At 43.9% G+C, this 14,983-nt stretch overlaps 1 protein-coding gene across 2 annotated transcripts in view; it reads left to right on the top strand.

Moving 5' to 3' along the window:
• The window catches only part of LOC105690923 (dopamine D2-like receptor), a 134,297-nt gene that overhangs the window by 4,546 nt on the left and 114,768 nt on the right, over positions 1-14,983 (top strand). For both annotated transcript variants that reach the window (XM_048659875.1, XM_048659849.1), the window contains exon 2: positions 3,412-4,625. In XM_048659875.1, the coding sequence (XP_048515832.1) occupies positions 3,885-4,625 (741 nt within the window). In that variant the 5' untranslated portion in view covers positions 3,412-3,884. The remainder of the gene's footprint in view (positions 1-3,411; positions 4,626-14,983) is intronic.

Raw genomic sequence — 14,983 nt, 5'->3', positions numbered from 1 at the left:
TCAATGTTTCTCCATGAAATTTCCAAGTTTTATAATCTGTTTGTACCGACTAACGTTTGTCTGAAGGTCGATACCGAATAGACCAAGTTTAGACGTATAACGTATTATACGTACATACATGCGTATCCCATAAAATTCTATCGCTAGTTTAACGTAACTCGATGCTTTCTACGTACATACATTCTTCGAGGCAAAATAAAACAGACATTTCTTGTCGCGACGTTGATTATTCAATCGTTCGATAATTCAGTTCTTCACATTTGTAAATCAACTGTAAATTACACGCGTTTTATAATCAACGATAACGATGAGGGATGCTGTGTGAATTTCTGTCGCCCGTGGCGACGATCGACTAAATTCACCTCGAATCGATATTTCTCGGAAATTGAACGACCGCTCGATTGATCTGTAGGTACATACAAGTGCGCGTGTAACATGTTCACAGGTATCAGGGGTATCTCGCGGCGGCGATGATCCTTCATTTTTCCAACGCTCTCTTAATTACAATCTCGAAATATTCTTACTTTCGTACGCGTATATCTGTTACCGTCGAGCAGCTGGCCAGGCCAAAAAACTACCCTTATACACATTACGCGTCCACGTTATATGGACGTACGTATACAAAGTCGCGTGTCACCTTCCAGTTACTCTCGACAATACGTTTCGCAGTGTACCCCCACCTGCGCGTGCAGGTACGTACGTACACAGCGCACACACACTCTCCCACTCGGCGAACACCGTCCTCACGATTCCGCGGTATACCTACCGCGTGTTTATTTCATGTCTGTTATTGTCCCAGCCGACGCGTCGAAACGCGTCCCTCGCGCGATCCCTGGCGAAGGCCACTCGCGGCGACACCGACGACCGAGGGTAATTATCTCGTACGCGCCGACGCAGCAACGAAACGGAATGCGTACCCTCCGCTCTCATCCGTTTATCCCTATCCGAGACGGGGGCGGGGGGGATAGTTGCCCCGAATAATTTGAATACCGAGGACAGAATGGTACGAGAAAAGTTTATTCCTCCTCGGATTCTATAACCGGCGGATACATAGGTGGGGGGCATAGCTATGTAAGGGATATGGGTAGGTACATACGTCGTACATACCTACGCCGCCGCGGTAGGAAAGAGGGTCACTGCGGGAACAAGCCAATGAACGGACGAACGGAAGCCCGGCACGACGTCTCTGGATGCTGGTTCGTTGGACAGATGAGGCAATTTCTGTCTTTAAGTGGCTCCCGACGCTCCGAATCCAGTAGCTCGGTCTACGAGATCGCGGAATGAGTCGCCCCGGGCGAAGGGATGCAACCCGTAATAATATCTGCCCCTCGTTGCCGAAGAAGCTTCTTTCCCTTGGCAGGAAGCTTTTACCGCAACTTTCGCTCATAGATAGAGACGTCTCGTAGCGCTGTATGAACGCGCTTGTTATACAGGGTGGCGGTAAAGCGCAATAAAAATGAAAATCAAATTAGCGGGTCGAAATAAATTTACGAATTTCGAAAGGTCGATGAAACTAGAGCACCGAGTTTTCGGTCCGTCGAAACTACAGAAATTGGATCCCTCGTCCCTGGAACGGCTATTTGAACTCGTTCGAAAATTTTCACTCACTCCCGTCGACTTCTCGAAAAGTCTACGATAAAAAAAAAAAAAGAATCGCACATTGTCCCCTTAATTCCGGTCCGTTACAAATCGCACCACGTGATGTTAACTTCCGCTCTTCATGGGCTAAGTAAGTCCCGAGGTACGTACGAAGAGTAGTTTTGGACGTACGCCCGCGCCGGTGCGTTTTCGGTCCGCACCTTGTATATTAGAAGAATAAGAGTTTAGATGATCCTTCGGTATTCCTTTTCCGCTGCAGTTGCAATCACGTGTGTTGTTCTTGGGATGTCTTATGGGTGGTCGTAACCCGGAATACCGCGTACGGTTTCTTTTCCTTTTGCATTTCACCCTCGCGTTATCCTTGGCGAAATCGTTTTCTAAGCTAGAAGGTTATCGCCGTTGTGGATAGAACGGTGTACAGCGGCTGCGGCGGCGGTCACGTTGATGTTGACTATTGACTATTCGATTTGAATGGTGATTCGCGCTGAGGTGGTTTAGCACAGTTGACTATTGCGCTCGCGCTCATACATCCATCCGCGGAAGGGTATTTCAACCGATATTTGTATGTACATACGTAGATGTACGACGGAAACTCCTTCGAATGGGAAAAAGTTTTACCGCTTTCCCCGTACCTACGTATAGGTAATACACCGCTATTCGTTGATAAAAACTGGCGTATAATAAGAGAATAATAAAAAAAAAAAACTAAAATATACGTACGTAAATCGCCTTGAATTCAGACAAAGGCAGGGAAAAAACATGGTTCCTCGGAGACCCTCGAAGCCACGGGATGTACATTTATACGGTGTATAGCGTCATCGGAGGTTATTTGCATGTGGACGTGCGGAAAGAAAAGTGTTCGAAAAATATCTGCTAGCCGATCTAAAGGCGTATACTACGTCGAACGGTACCCGAACAGTGTGTTATATCCACTCACGCTTACCGCTATTCTAGATCCGATTGCTGATCCGTCGCGGGGGTTGCGGGTGACGGCAGAGCCGAATGTCCTTGGAAGTGCAGATCACACGTAATTTCCGTTCTGCTTCATTTTTTCCCCTCTCTCTCGCCTCGCTTCTTTTTCTTCTACTTTTCTCTTTCATCTCCCGTCGAGCGGCGACAGAGCGTCGATTTCGCGTCTTAAGGTGTCACCCGCGGCGCGTTTTTCAAGAGCGATGAAGAAAAAAAGAGAAAAGAGAAAAACTATGTAACGTATATGAAAACACGGTGCCAAGATCGTAGACATCGCGAAAGGCTCGTAAGTCTAAAATCTTGTTATTCCGCGGATGAAAAGGAAGCGGCGGAAGAAAGTAGCGTAAGAGGAAAAAAAACAAAATAATAGAGTGAAATAAAATAAACTCAGATTCTTTTCGCGCGTTTAAACGGAGGAAAGTTAAATGAAATGCGATCGCACGTTATACAGTCGCGAATTTCACTCGGCTCGCGTCTCGTTGTTCGCGAAGAACCGACGAGATTTCATCTCACGAGCAATCAAAGAATACATCCAGAGCTCACGGAGTAGATGTGCTCAGGTACAGACAAACACAGTTGGCAATGTATTTCCCTTCCGTTTTCTGTGTAAAAATTCAATTGTTTGCCTTTACGTACAACATACGTGCATACCGTGTTCTCACCTATTTTCCTATTCGTTCGGGGATTATTCCCAACCTGACCTAACGCTAGCGTACGTGAGAAGTACCCGGAGGTCGTACCTCCTGCGTAGAGTCGTTCGAAAGGGATGTTCTCTCGCAGGTTTTCCATCTACTTCAATGGTAAGGTACACCTTTGACGATGACATTCCTCTATCTGTTTCAGGAAACGATCGAGTCTCCGATCCGTAGTGGTGCACAGTGAACTGTTAAAATATCCGGATATACGATGACGGAGGAGCTTGAACGTAGCCGGGCGGCCGATAGCTTCGCCTGGTTTTCGAACGAGTATTGCAGAAAGTTTCGCGCTTGAAAAGAGAAGAGAGAGGAAAAACGTGGAGTAAAAGGAAAGTCGAGGCATAATAAAATACAGGTATTTCAGAGAGCGACAAAGGAGCGGATTCAGGTCCGAGAGGAAGAGTGCGCGGAGGTTGGCGAAGAGGAGGTGGGCGAGCGGAAAGAGGAGGATACAGGGAAAGATGGCAAGTAGAACGCGGAAACCTTCGTGGGCTCGGGAATCGAAAATTTCATGATTTTTTCGTCGCGGCTAAACAGGGAAAGCGAAACCCCGAATAAAGGGGTAAGAAGCGGAGAAGGAGGAGAAAAGGGTCAAAGTTCAGCCGTTCGGTTATCGACAGCATGGAACCAAAGGCGTTGTCCTCACCCTTTACCAACTTGGCGGCGAGGATTAATGCAACAGTTCGCAGCATCGCGCGTCACTATGACGCACAACTACCGAGCAGCAACAGGTTCGACGATCGGCCGGAAGCAGCGGTGGGAGTCAACGATAGCTCCGACCTTCTGAGGGACCCCGGTAAAGACGGTTACAGAACGAACGTAACAAACCGACACGAGAACGGCAGCTTTACCGTGGACCTGAGCGCGGATCTCGTAAGTTTGTTCAACGACACGACGACTCCGGGGTCCTCGGTCTCGCCCTCGTCGTCGTCGTCGTCGCCCTCGTCGTCGGCGTCGACGAACGAGACTTACTCCCCGATATCCGATCTCTTCGTTTTCGACGACATAAGCGACTACATAAACAGATTGAATTACACGGCCTTCTCGAATCTAACCTCCTACTACGAAGGAGCGAACCTCAACGTCACGACATCCGGCAATGGGAATTGTACTTCCGTCATATCCGTTGACGGGGCTGGCGAGTGCGACGATTCGGACGTTGATAAATCGAACGTTAACAATTGGTGGGCTTTGATACTGGTGGTTGTGCCGTGTCTAACGCTTTTCGGTAACGTACTGGTTATACTGGCTGTCGCGAGGGAACGTGCTCTGCAAACGGTCACCAACTATTTCATCGTCAGTCTGGCTCTCGCCGATCTTCTAGTCGCCGTCCTCGTAATGCCCTTCGCCGTCTACGTTCTGGTGAGTAAACGAATATTCCGAAAACTCACGAGACGTGTACATCGTCGCGACGACGCGACCGTTTTACCGCAGGTGTGAATTCATCGTCCCCTTCTTACCCTCGGACGCTATAATACCTGTATCGTATGAATGAGGTATTAAAAAAAAAAAAAAAAAAAAAAATAGCTGAAAAGAAAACAAAAAGAGCGGCGCTGGCCGCAGCGTCTCGCCTGCAGCGGAGAGTTGCATTTTTTAGTATCATTTGCGGCACCCGCGACGTTGCTTTACGACGATGACGACGACCGACTTTTTCTTTCGTATTATACGCTGCTTTGGAACCAGCTACTCGAGGAGCCGTTAGCGAGGGTGGCTGTCAAGTGGATGGCTGAGGGGGTTGGTGGGTTTCGAGCCGCTTAATACGGTGCCGCTTAAAGTGACACGTTGAGCTCAAGTAACGGTTGAATTTTTTACCCTCCTGCTACAGTGATATTATTAGTGCAAAAGTTGGGTAAACGTCACGGTTCTCGGGTAATTCCGATATCGTCTGCATTAATGTTTCTTTTCTTTTCTTTCTTGTTTTTTTTTTTTTTTTTTTCTTCTCTTAAACGACATCTGCCTCTTCGTCGTCATCGATACGCCCGTCTCCGTGAAAACGTAACTGGTTCTACTTAACGGAATATGGATATCATTTGATAATAAGTGACGTTCGATTAAGAAGAGAAGTGCGAGAGAGCTATTAATAGACGCGGAAGCGATCGTAAGTAAGTTCGGCGATGGTTCCGTATACGTATAGACGCGCTTTTGAGAAGGTGTGAATAATAATCACGAGTGGAGCTGACGTTTTCGATCGTTCCGAAAGAGACATTGTAATATTAGCCCCGTGTCAATTCAAGCGGCTTTGAGATAACAGTTAATTGGGTATTGTTATTGAAAGCTACGTGTAGGAAACCTGGCTGATTGTGAGCCAAAGTCCAATAAATGGAGATATATCTATCGAGGTGTAGACTCCTCTGCGCGCATATATACCATATTTACTTTCTATTTACTCGTTGGATAATTTTATCGTTGAATAAATCGAGAAATCGATCAATATTATATCCATGCGATTCCTTCCTCTTTCGTATTCCCGAGCGTATAATGCACACGGGTAAACTAGGAGGTACGTATGTACGTACCGTACGTACCTACGTACCGAATAGTACGTACAACTTTTAGTAACATGAGAGGATTTTCAGAATATCTCATCTGTACGTCATCGTCGGGTGTACACTTATTATATATATATATGTATATATGTATGTATATATTCGCCGAATGCAAGCTGCGTTTCTACCTGCTCTCCTCGTCGACGTACGCAAATTTAGTTTTGAATGTAGGGCATGTTTCAGTTAAATCGCGACGACGCGTTTCACCTTTATATCGTAGGTATGGGTGCGCTTGTACCTGTAGCTCGCTATTTTACCTATGCAAACATAGCTGTATACGTACGCCGTGCGAATATGTATTCACACGCGTACGTATACAGGTATAAACCTGGAATTTCTAGAGCTCAGCTACTATTTCGCGCTCAACCGAGGTGTATAAACACATTTGTCGAGGGATTCTACTGGAAGCTCGCTAAATAGGGCATTAGTCATTATTATTTGTGGTCGGTAGTTGTTACTCGCGTTACCCTGCAATTACACGTTGTACGTACGTACGTACACCTATCGCAGAAACCGGGATATCGCAGGTGTCGCGCGCGACGCGCGGCTCGATCCGCTTCTGTTTTGTCAGAAATAACAATAAGTTTCACCGTACGCGTAGTACAGGGTACGTCGCAAGAGGAGCGACTCGACTTTGTGAGTTTTACGACCTTCGTCGTCCTCTCGGGCGCGCGGTCCTCCCTCGTTTCCCCGAAAGATACGACGGCCGTTCGTTCCTCTCGCTCGTATAAAAAGAAAATTATACCGTGACTCCGGGTGTAACTACTTTTCTTACGAAAGTTTTATCCCCGACTAAGAAGTGCGATACCGAAATATCATTCGAAAATGTCGAAACGAATCCGTTCGAGCGACGCGTTTGCACCACTATCGTTTTATGGCTCGGGAATGAAAATTTTTTTCCAATGAAAATGACCGAGGGGGGGGGGGGGGGGGGTAAGATATCGATAGCGGGTACTCGGGGTATCGAGAGAGTATCGTGTATTTTTGTCGCTCTTTTTTTTTTTCCAATTATCGAAAAAAGGAGGGAAAAAAATCTCCCCCTCGAGTACTCGACGCGATATCCCTCGCGCGAATATTGTCGGCCAAAAAAAAATATATATATATATTTACGTGTCCGGTTGCGATTTTGCGACGGTGGTAATGAAAAAAAAATGTGAAACAATTGGTAAAAAGAAATTAATATATATCCGACCGAGATTCTCCGTCGGGATTTCAGTCGGGGGAGAAGAAAAGGAAGAAAAAGATCCCGCAGCATCGAATACATATCCCGAAAATTGTTATCGAGGATTCCCCAGCGATTGGAGGGAAGAAGAAAAAAAAAAACAAAAAAAAAAAAAACCAAGCGTAGGTCGGAGAGGGTGAAAGTCGCAGGACGTTTGATTGACATTTTGTTAATAGAAAAAGAAAAAGCAACGAAAAAAAAAAAAAATTGATACAGACGGTGCTCAAGTCGGTAAAAATAAGGTCGTAGGTGAATCCCATTAGGCGACCTTGATTATCGATGTATCATTTTCTCATAAGATACACTTAATACAGCGAATTGGATATGGATGCGCATTTGATCCGTGCCATCTGGGCGCCTCTTGGCGTACACATGCATGACTCGAGGAGCTATGGAAGAAGCGGCTCAATATTCATGGGATCGCATAAGGTACGAGGGGGCGGCGCGAGCTCTGTTTTAGACACTTGAGTCGCTCGGGGGAGAAGTCCTGTTGAGTCTGGAATCTGAAGCCCTGAGACTTATTGTCGGAGTTGCGGAACCGCGGTGCTTTGAGTAGCGGTATAATAAGTATATCGGATATTATACGTCGAGACTCTCACCGAGACCGGAGTCGTAAACATGCATGTCGAGGACGTCTAGGACTCCGAGGGTGGCACGTGGCACGCTATTAACGTGGACCTTGTCTCCAGGTCGGACTGCGGTACGGCACCGAAGAAATAGCTCCTCGACACGCTACACCAATCGATGGCGAACATCCAACCGGTTCTGCCGCCGTCGCTGCAGCTAAAATTGCTATTCAGGGATTTGATTGCCACCTTGCTGCCGCGTTCGCTTGGATCCATAATTAAATCCACGTGTTGTCGAAACAAGACGAGCGTGCGGCTAATACAAATACGCGAACTCTTGGCAAAGTCTCGCTCGCCCACGCTTGAGACTGTCTCTTGGATCTAATGCGAAAACAAATGGAAATCTAATGAATTGTGCGCGCCCTGGGGGTGGGCCGTAGGTAGGTGGTATATAGCGTATAGGTTCATCCGGTGGCGCTCGTTCGAACCTGGCAATTGCCTCCGGTTTCGTGTTCAAGTGCGATCAACCGCTCGAACAGGTATTGCGTACCTACACCCATTATACGCCACCGAAAGATACGATGGTTAATAAATTACATTTACATATAATACTCGTCGATCGATCCGCGCGGCGGGTTATGCGTACGCTGTACGTACGTTCCGTCGTCGCGATTTAAAAATATGGGCCTCTCGTTCGGTGTTCGAAAACAAAATCTGTCCACAGTTCGTTCGGGGGTAGGAGATGGGACGAAGGTGGACAAAAAAATTGAACGTTCGATTCGAACGGCTTACCTGTAGTCCGAAGAGTTTGAACGAGTGAACATTTTTAGAAGGTTGGATAGACGTATGGGTTGTTTGGTTTAACAACGTAACCAGCAACAATAATTTCGTGCCGTTGACTGTGAAAACCCCTTTTACGGATAACTTTAATAACCTTTGAGTTTCAGAATTTCCATCGGACCTTAACGTATATTCAACGGACCTTATCCCAGCCACAATCACGATTTACGAGATCACAAGGCCGGACCTTGAAAATTAACCATCGCTTTCATGAACCAATTTGCTCGCTTCGTTCGCGCACGCGGTACTGTTGCACGGCGAGTAGTTATAATACGTTTACACATATCTTATGTATACATCCATGTATACATACGTACCGAATACGCTCTCGAATCTCTACCTTTGCCCGTACCGAAGCATACGTATGTGTACATTATATGTATGTACACAGAGGTAATTACTAGGGTAATGTACGGTTCTCTATTGGAACTGGAGATCGGACACCATTCGACGACCTTACCCTCGTCATCGTCGCGGTTCGTCTTGTCCAATTTAGTTACTTCTGCAGATCTGGAGCCATCTTTGATTTCGTAATTAATTACTGTACAGTCTGTACCGTTTGTACACAAACCTGAGAATTTCCGCATCATGGGAAAAATGATCGCTGATCGACGTTAACTTCAATTAGGTAATGAACTGTGCTTCGATAATGTTTTCGGAATGATTTATTTATTTATTTTTTTTTTTCAATTTTTTTATTTCCGATTATTCAATCATTAATTATTTTCAAGGTATAATGTTATATGAGAGGTGAACATATGAATCTGCGTTATAATTTCCGTTTATATATATAATGAATAATAAATTTGGGTTGGTTCAGATTATATAATAAGCGGCTACGTAAAACGTATCAGAAGTGACGGTACCGTAAAATAATTATCACAATCACATCAAACCCTTTTCAAACCGAGACGTTTTCAATTATGTTGCTGAATTGATTCGTTTGGAAGAGGATTTCGCGCGATTTTTCAACCACCGCGCGTACGGAGAACGAGGGTAAAAGAAGAAAAAGTGTATAAAAAAGAGACGGGAAAAAAATGAGAGACGGAGAGGAAAAGAGAGGAAAAAAACTGTCAATAAATCGAAGCGATAGAGGAAGAGGACGTCCCCAGGGAGATACGATTTCCTTCCTTCATCCCTATATACTAGGGTGTACGCCGTGGCCCCACCTGGAACCGTTCCCTGAAACATACAGTTGAATCGAACGCGATTCGAAACGTCGCCCTGACCTTTCGTCCGCACTAAATTTGAATATCTTCTCAAAAAACGATTCTAGATCCGGACACATTCCCGACGTACCTACTTAGAGTTTACGGCGAGCCGCTTAACGGGCCCAGACCTCTTTTCTTGGAATTAGAAAAGAATTTCGTGAATTTTCAGTCTGTACAGGAACTGGTCGTTTTTTTGGTTTATTGTTGAACAAAACTTGAAACGCGAATTGTATATACCTTTCTTTTTGCCGGTTTGGCTCATGCGAACGAACCGTATAATCTCATCAGCTCAGTGTCAATAAAAACGAGGGCAAGTAATTCCATCTTTCTCATCTCACCGCGGCGGTTTCCGTTGAAAATTTTAACGCAGGCATAGCCGGAAATGTATCGAATTCCGATAACGCCGTTACGTACCTACAACGTACCACGATGAACGCGATTCTTCGAATACCTTGATTCTCGATTTTCTCTTCGCTTTTTTTGTAGTCTCGTTTATTTTTTTTGTTTTTTTTTTCAAAATGGCGATATCGCATAGTCGCTGTACGTTAATTGCGAAGGGGGGTACGTTATCGAGTGCACGATTCGTAGGGTGCGGGTGGGCGAGGGTAAGGGGGTTTTATCCAAGAGTCCGAACCCGAGGCTAACTTCACACCGAGCGACGTTGAATCCCCGCCTCTTTCCTCCCCGCCGTCTCATCTTCCCAAGGGAGACGTTTGCGCTATTCCGACATCGACGGCGCGCGGACGGTGGTGGTTGCCGACTAGGCGAGTATACCCCTGGGGCGCGTAATTGAACGTGACGACAGTTTTCCCCGTTACAGCAAACCTCCAGGTTGCCGAGTTTCCAACGTCATTGCCGCCCAAAATCGCCCGGCTCTCCTATTCGTTCGATTGCTCAAGATGCACTGACCCACGCTGCACCGATAATAATAACAATTTACGGTACGGTAACACCAACAGCCAACTACCAGCGTCCCGCTTAATTATCTTCAAACATTTCGCCGTAACGTTATCGCTAATTTTTTAAATCGGAATTTATCCTACGTAATTCCGCGAATTCCCGAGTGAAACGGTCACGTGCGATTATTATTCAATCCTAAAATCGACTGATATTTCTACGAAATTATTATTTGAGAAATTTCTCAAGTACATTGTGCGCATGTGTAACTTCAACCGCAAGTTGAAGAAAAAAACAAAGTTTCCTTTGGAAATAACATGGGAAATCTTTTTTTTTTTCCTACCTACGAAAAAGGTCTCCAATGATATTTCGCTGAACCTACCGTTCCAAAAGTCAAAGTTCAATCTATATAAAATTATCAATAGAATCAGAACACTTGTAAAATTTCAAGGAATAAAAAATGTTTTTTTCCACGTTATTTTCACAAGGAAATTCGGTGGCAATGCGGACTAGATATCTTATTGTTAAAGTTGATATTCAGAGCTCAGTTTTTCAATTAATTTTTTTTTTTTATTCATTAGGAAGTGTTTGAGCCCCTGGGAGCATCAAAATTCGAAAACACCCCTGTCGAGGACCACCCTATTGTCTACATAGCCCCTGGAATAAATTGAATTTTCAAAATTGGTTTCGAGATTCAAAAACAAAAAGAGGGGGAGGGAAAGAGAAGGAGAGGGGGAGGATGATATCGTTAATCCTGTTAAACAACCCTCGAAAATGTGAGGGGAGAAAGGAGACAATAATATCGTGGGTAGGTTCGCCTGTACACTGTATTGTCAATTGTATGCGTATGTATGTTTGTGTACGTACATAGGTGTGTTCGTACGTACCTACGTATATGAGATATAAAATTTACAGCTTCGCGTTTGAAAGGCGCTGAAATATTTTCAGAGAGAGTAACGTAGGAACAACGTATCTGTAATTTTCCTCCCTAATTTACGAGCTTAATCCGCGGATGTTTACGCGACCGAAAGCCATTTGGGTAGAAAAAAAAAAAAAAATGAAAAAAAAAAAAAAAAAAAAATGAAAAATGAAAGAATAAAAAAAATTGAACCGCGCGCGAGGCTTATCGTATTGGCGTCCTTTGTCCGATAGACGTTCCGTAAATTGGAAAAGAAAAAAGTAAAAAAAAATAATTTTCTCGAGTTCAATTGACAGGAATAAAAATATAAGGAAATGTGGCGTTTCTGTTTTATGAGAAACAATTTCCATTGCGTTTCTTATATGTTCCGTCAAAGCTGTAATTTGAAGTCTTCAACGTCCAAAGCAAAAAGATTTTTTTTTCACCGCAGCGGTCGGAGGAAATTTGCAGAAAAGAAAAAAAATTAATACGACAGTACAAACATAGATATATTGAACATGAAATAGGAATATATAACGTGAAATTTTCCGTCGAGTTATTATGGGGATCTGACCTTTATCATTTGATTTTATATTTCTTTGGTAAAAGGTTTTTTTCTCTGCACCCGGAAAATCTTCGATGGTGTTGGAGCTTGATCAGCTATCTCGAAAATCTCCAGTTCTCCAAATCTGAAAACAATTTAAAAAAAAAAAATCTTTTCGAATTTCGTTTCCATCGAAAGAATACCAAAACACTGGAAACTGTCCTCAATTTTTTTTCAATCCAAAAAAGTGATAAACGATAAAAAAAAAAAAAAATAATTAAACAACATCGATGATTTGGAACTTTGGTTCCACAGAAAGGGCTCGTTCGTGCGATCGGAATTTTTTTTGCCCTCCGATGATTGGAATCGAAACCTGCGGGTCGAATCTTTATATATCCATTATGAGATCATAGAACGTGTGGTGTGATGCACCCGCTCAAATTTACAGGATCTCTTTTGCAAAGCGGACAGTGGGCGCTCGAGTAAATTTGAATAACTTTTCGTGCACGTCGTAAAAAATTTCGTCCCGGTTATACCTAACCAAGTATAAGGTCTGGGGAAAAGCGATGAGGAGGGAGTAAGGGGACGGCGATCTTAGTGCGGTTATTTACCCGATTGCAAACTTGCGGCACGAGGCATCTGCATCTGTACCGTGAGCCGCGCTTTGCCGCAACTACCTATAACGAAAGTGTGGCTACCGGCCGCGTTACTCCCGAGCGCGGATCGGCGCAGTTGCAGGAAACAAGTAATTTCGCTCAACTTCCTTTTCTCACTCGAAAGGGGCGATACGATACGACGGGGAAACCGGGTGCGGCTCTCCGCGTCTAGGGAGCGCGGTAAGAAAGCGTAATGCTCTAATTTGTACCTCAATACGTATCATACCTGTACCGCGGTATGTGTGCTGTTTTTCGTATTACACATCCTGAAAATAAGCGCACCCTCGTATACTGCACTGTAATTTTATGTATATTCAAATTGTAAAATGAAACGAAACGCTGCGCGCAGCTGTATGCAAACGGCGAAAGGCACCGTTTTACGTACCGTAGGCGTATGTGCGTGTATCGTACTACTCGCGTTTAATAATGAAACAAAAATTTAATACATAAGAAATATGTGGGGTAGGTACGAGGCGATGTGGCGGCGTAGAGGAAAGAAAAAAAATTTCCGCATATATACGTTTCATTTACTTTCCCATATAGTTATCCCATTTTTTTTTACTCACTTCAGACCTTCGCTATCCGAATTTTCACCAATTTGCCGATTTCGCTTTCGCTGCTACTATACAAGTCATGCAGCAGTAGTCGCGCCGTCTTACAATTCGAACTTGCAATCGCACGATGTAGGTACGCTTATACATATATCTGATGGATTCAACGGAATTTATCATCCCAATCAAAGGGGTGAAGCTGACTCGTTAGTCTTGTGCAAAATTTGCTCGTTGTTATTATGATACCGTTGAAAATATATTCTTCGTTATTTATATTTTCATAAATCCAGATGGTTGTTTTTTTTTTTCATTTTTTTTTAATTTTTTTTTATTTCTCTTCAACTCGTGTTCACTCGTCGCGGATGAAGAGATATCGTCGCATATAATGTTATCTGCGAATATCGATAGGGAGGATGATATGATAATGCTAATTGAAAGGTGTGAAGTTTTGACGTAGTTACCTACGGTGTACGAGGGATGAAGGTAGATGCGAGCGCGGCGCGAAATCGTTCGGTGAAACGTTTTAATGAGTTGCAAATTCAAGGAAGTGTTTGCGTATGTTTATCGCTGTTTAACGAGCTAGTGGGCGTGCTTCGTATTCACATAATCGTGATTTGTCAATTTGACGAAGTTTCGCGTTACGATATTACGCGCGCGTTTGTTTCCTATGTAATTTTTAGAAAAAATGTTCTAAAAATAAAGGACGCTTCGACGAATCGGATCGGCGCATCGGTGAAAAATTTACAGTGCTCTATTTTATCCGTGCACATAAATACTCGGGAAAAAATAATCCGAATTACGGGCCACAGGCGAGAGAGTGATATACTAAAATTAATTTGCAAAAAAAAAAAAAAAAGGACCAACGAAAACACCTCCATTCGAAGGGTTTTTCTCATCGATTTTCGCCGCAGGGTAGACGAATAAAATTCCGACGATCAAAGATCTCAATTACATTTCCCGTCTGTTCTAGGTGCGCACTGTTGGTTGGTATAACATTTGCGTGAGTAACAGAGGTGCACAACATTTTCCATGTTAACCGGGAAATGTCGGCGAAATAAAACAGATAAGAACGGGCGACTCGTTCCACGGCTCTCTAGCTAATAAAAACTAACCCAACCTGTTCGGTTCACTACCGCGCACATACATATGTATATAATACGTATATAATGTAATGTAATGTAATCGTGTATTAGCAAGGGGTGCGGAGAGTACATAATGTTACTCCATAGTTATGTACACCGAGAATGAAGAGTATTACCGTATAGAAGGTGCGGGAACAGGGGAAGTGAATGGAAAGGGGCCGAGATGCGGGAAACTGGGGAAAATCCCCTTGGCGATGTTAATTATTTAACGTTTCGCAACTACGGTAAATCCAAATAACCCTAACACATGATTTCGGAACAGCGCGCTATATAATCCACCACACACACAATACGCTGGAAGGACTCGAGTTGACTGGAATCTGGAGACACGGCGTTACCGCGCCTATATCCCTGTCTGAGAGTTTCAATTTTCATTATTTCCTTAATCTAATTTTTATTAGACGCGACCGTTTTTCATTCCTTTATTCTTCGAGGGGTACAACGCGTACGTGTTGTACGTGATGAATAATCACTTGGATTTTCTAATAAAAAAAAAATAAAATACGAACGAAACGAAAAATTCCACAGGCGACGACCACGATATGGGTATAGGTATGTAACACTATTCGCATTCCAAGTTACAATAATAACGTAGCTTCATCTATACGCAGATGTACAGTTTTTTTTTTTTCTCCAAAGTTTTCGCG

This window comes from Athalia rosae, chromosome 1 (assembly GCF_917208135.1).
Source record: "Athalia rosae chromosome 1, iyAthRosa1.1, whole genome shotgun sequence".
Lineage (NCBI taxonomy): Eukaryota > Metazoa > Arthropoda > Insecta > Hymenoptera > Athaliidae > Athalia > Athalia rosae.
The sequence above is the reverse complement of the archived record's forward strand: the minus strand, read 5'-3'. Positions and strand labels throughout refer to the sequence as shown.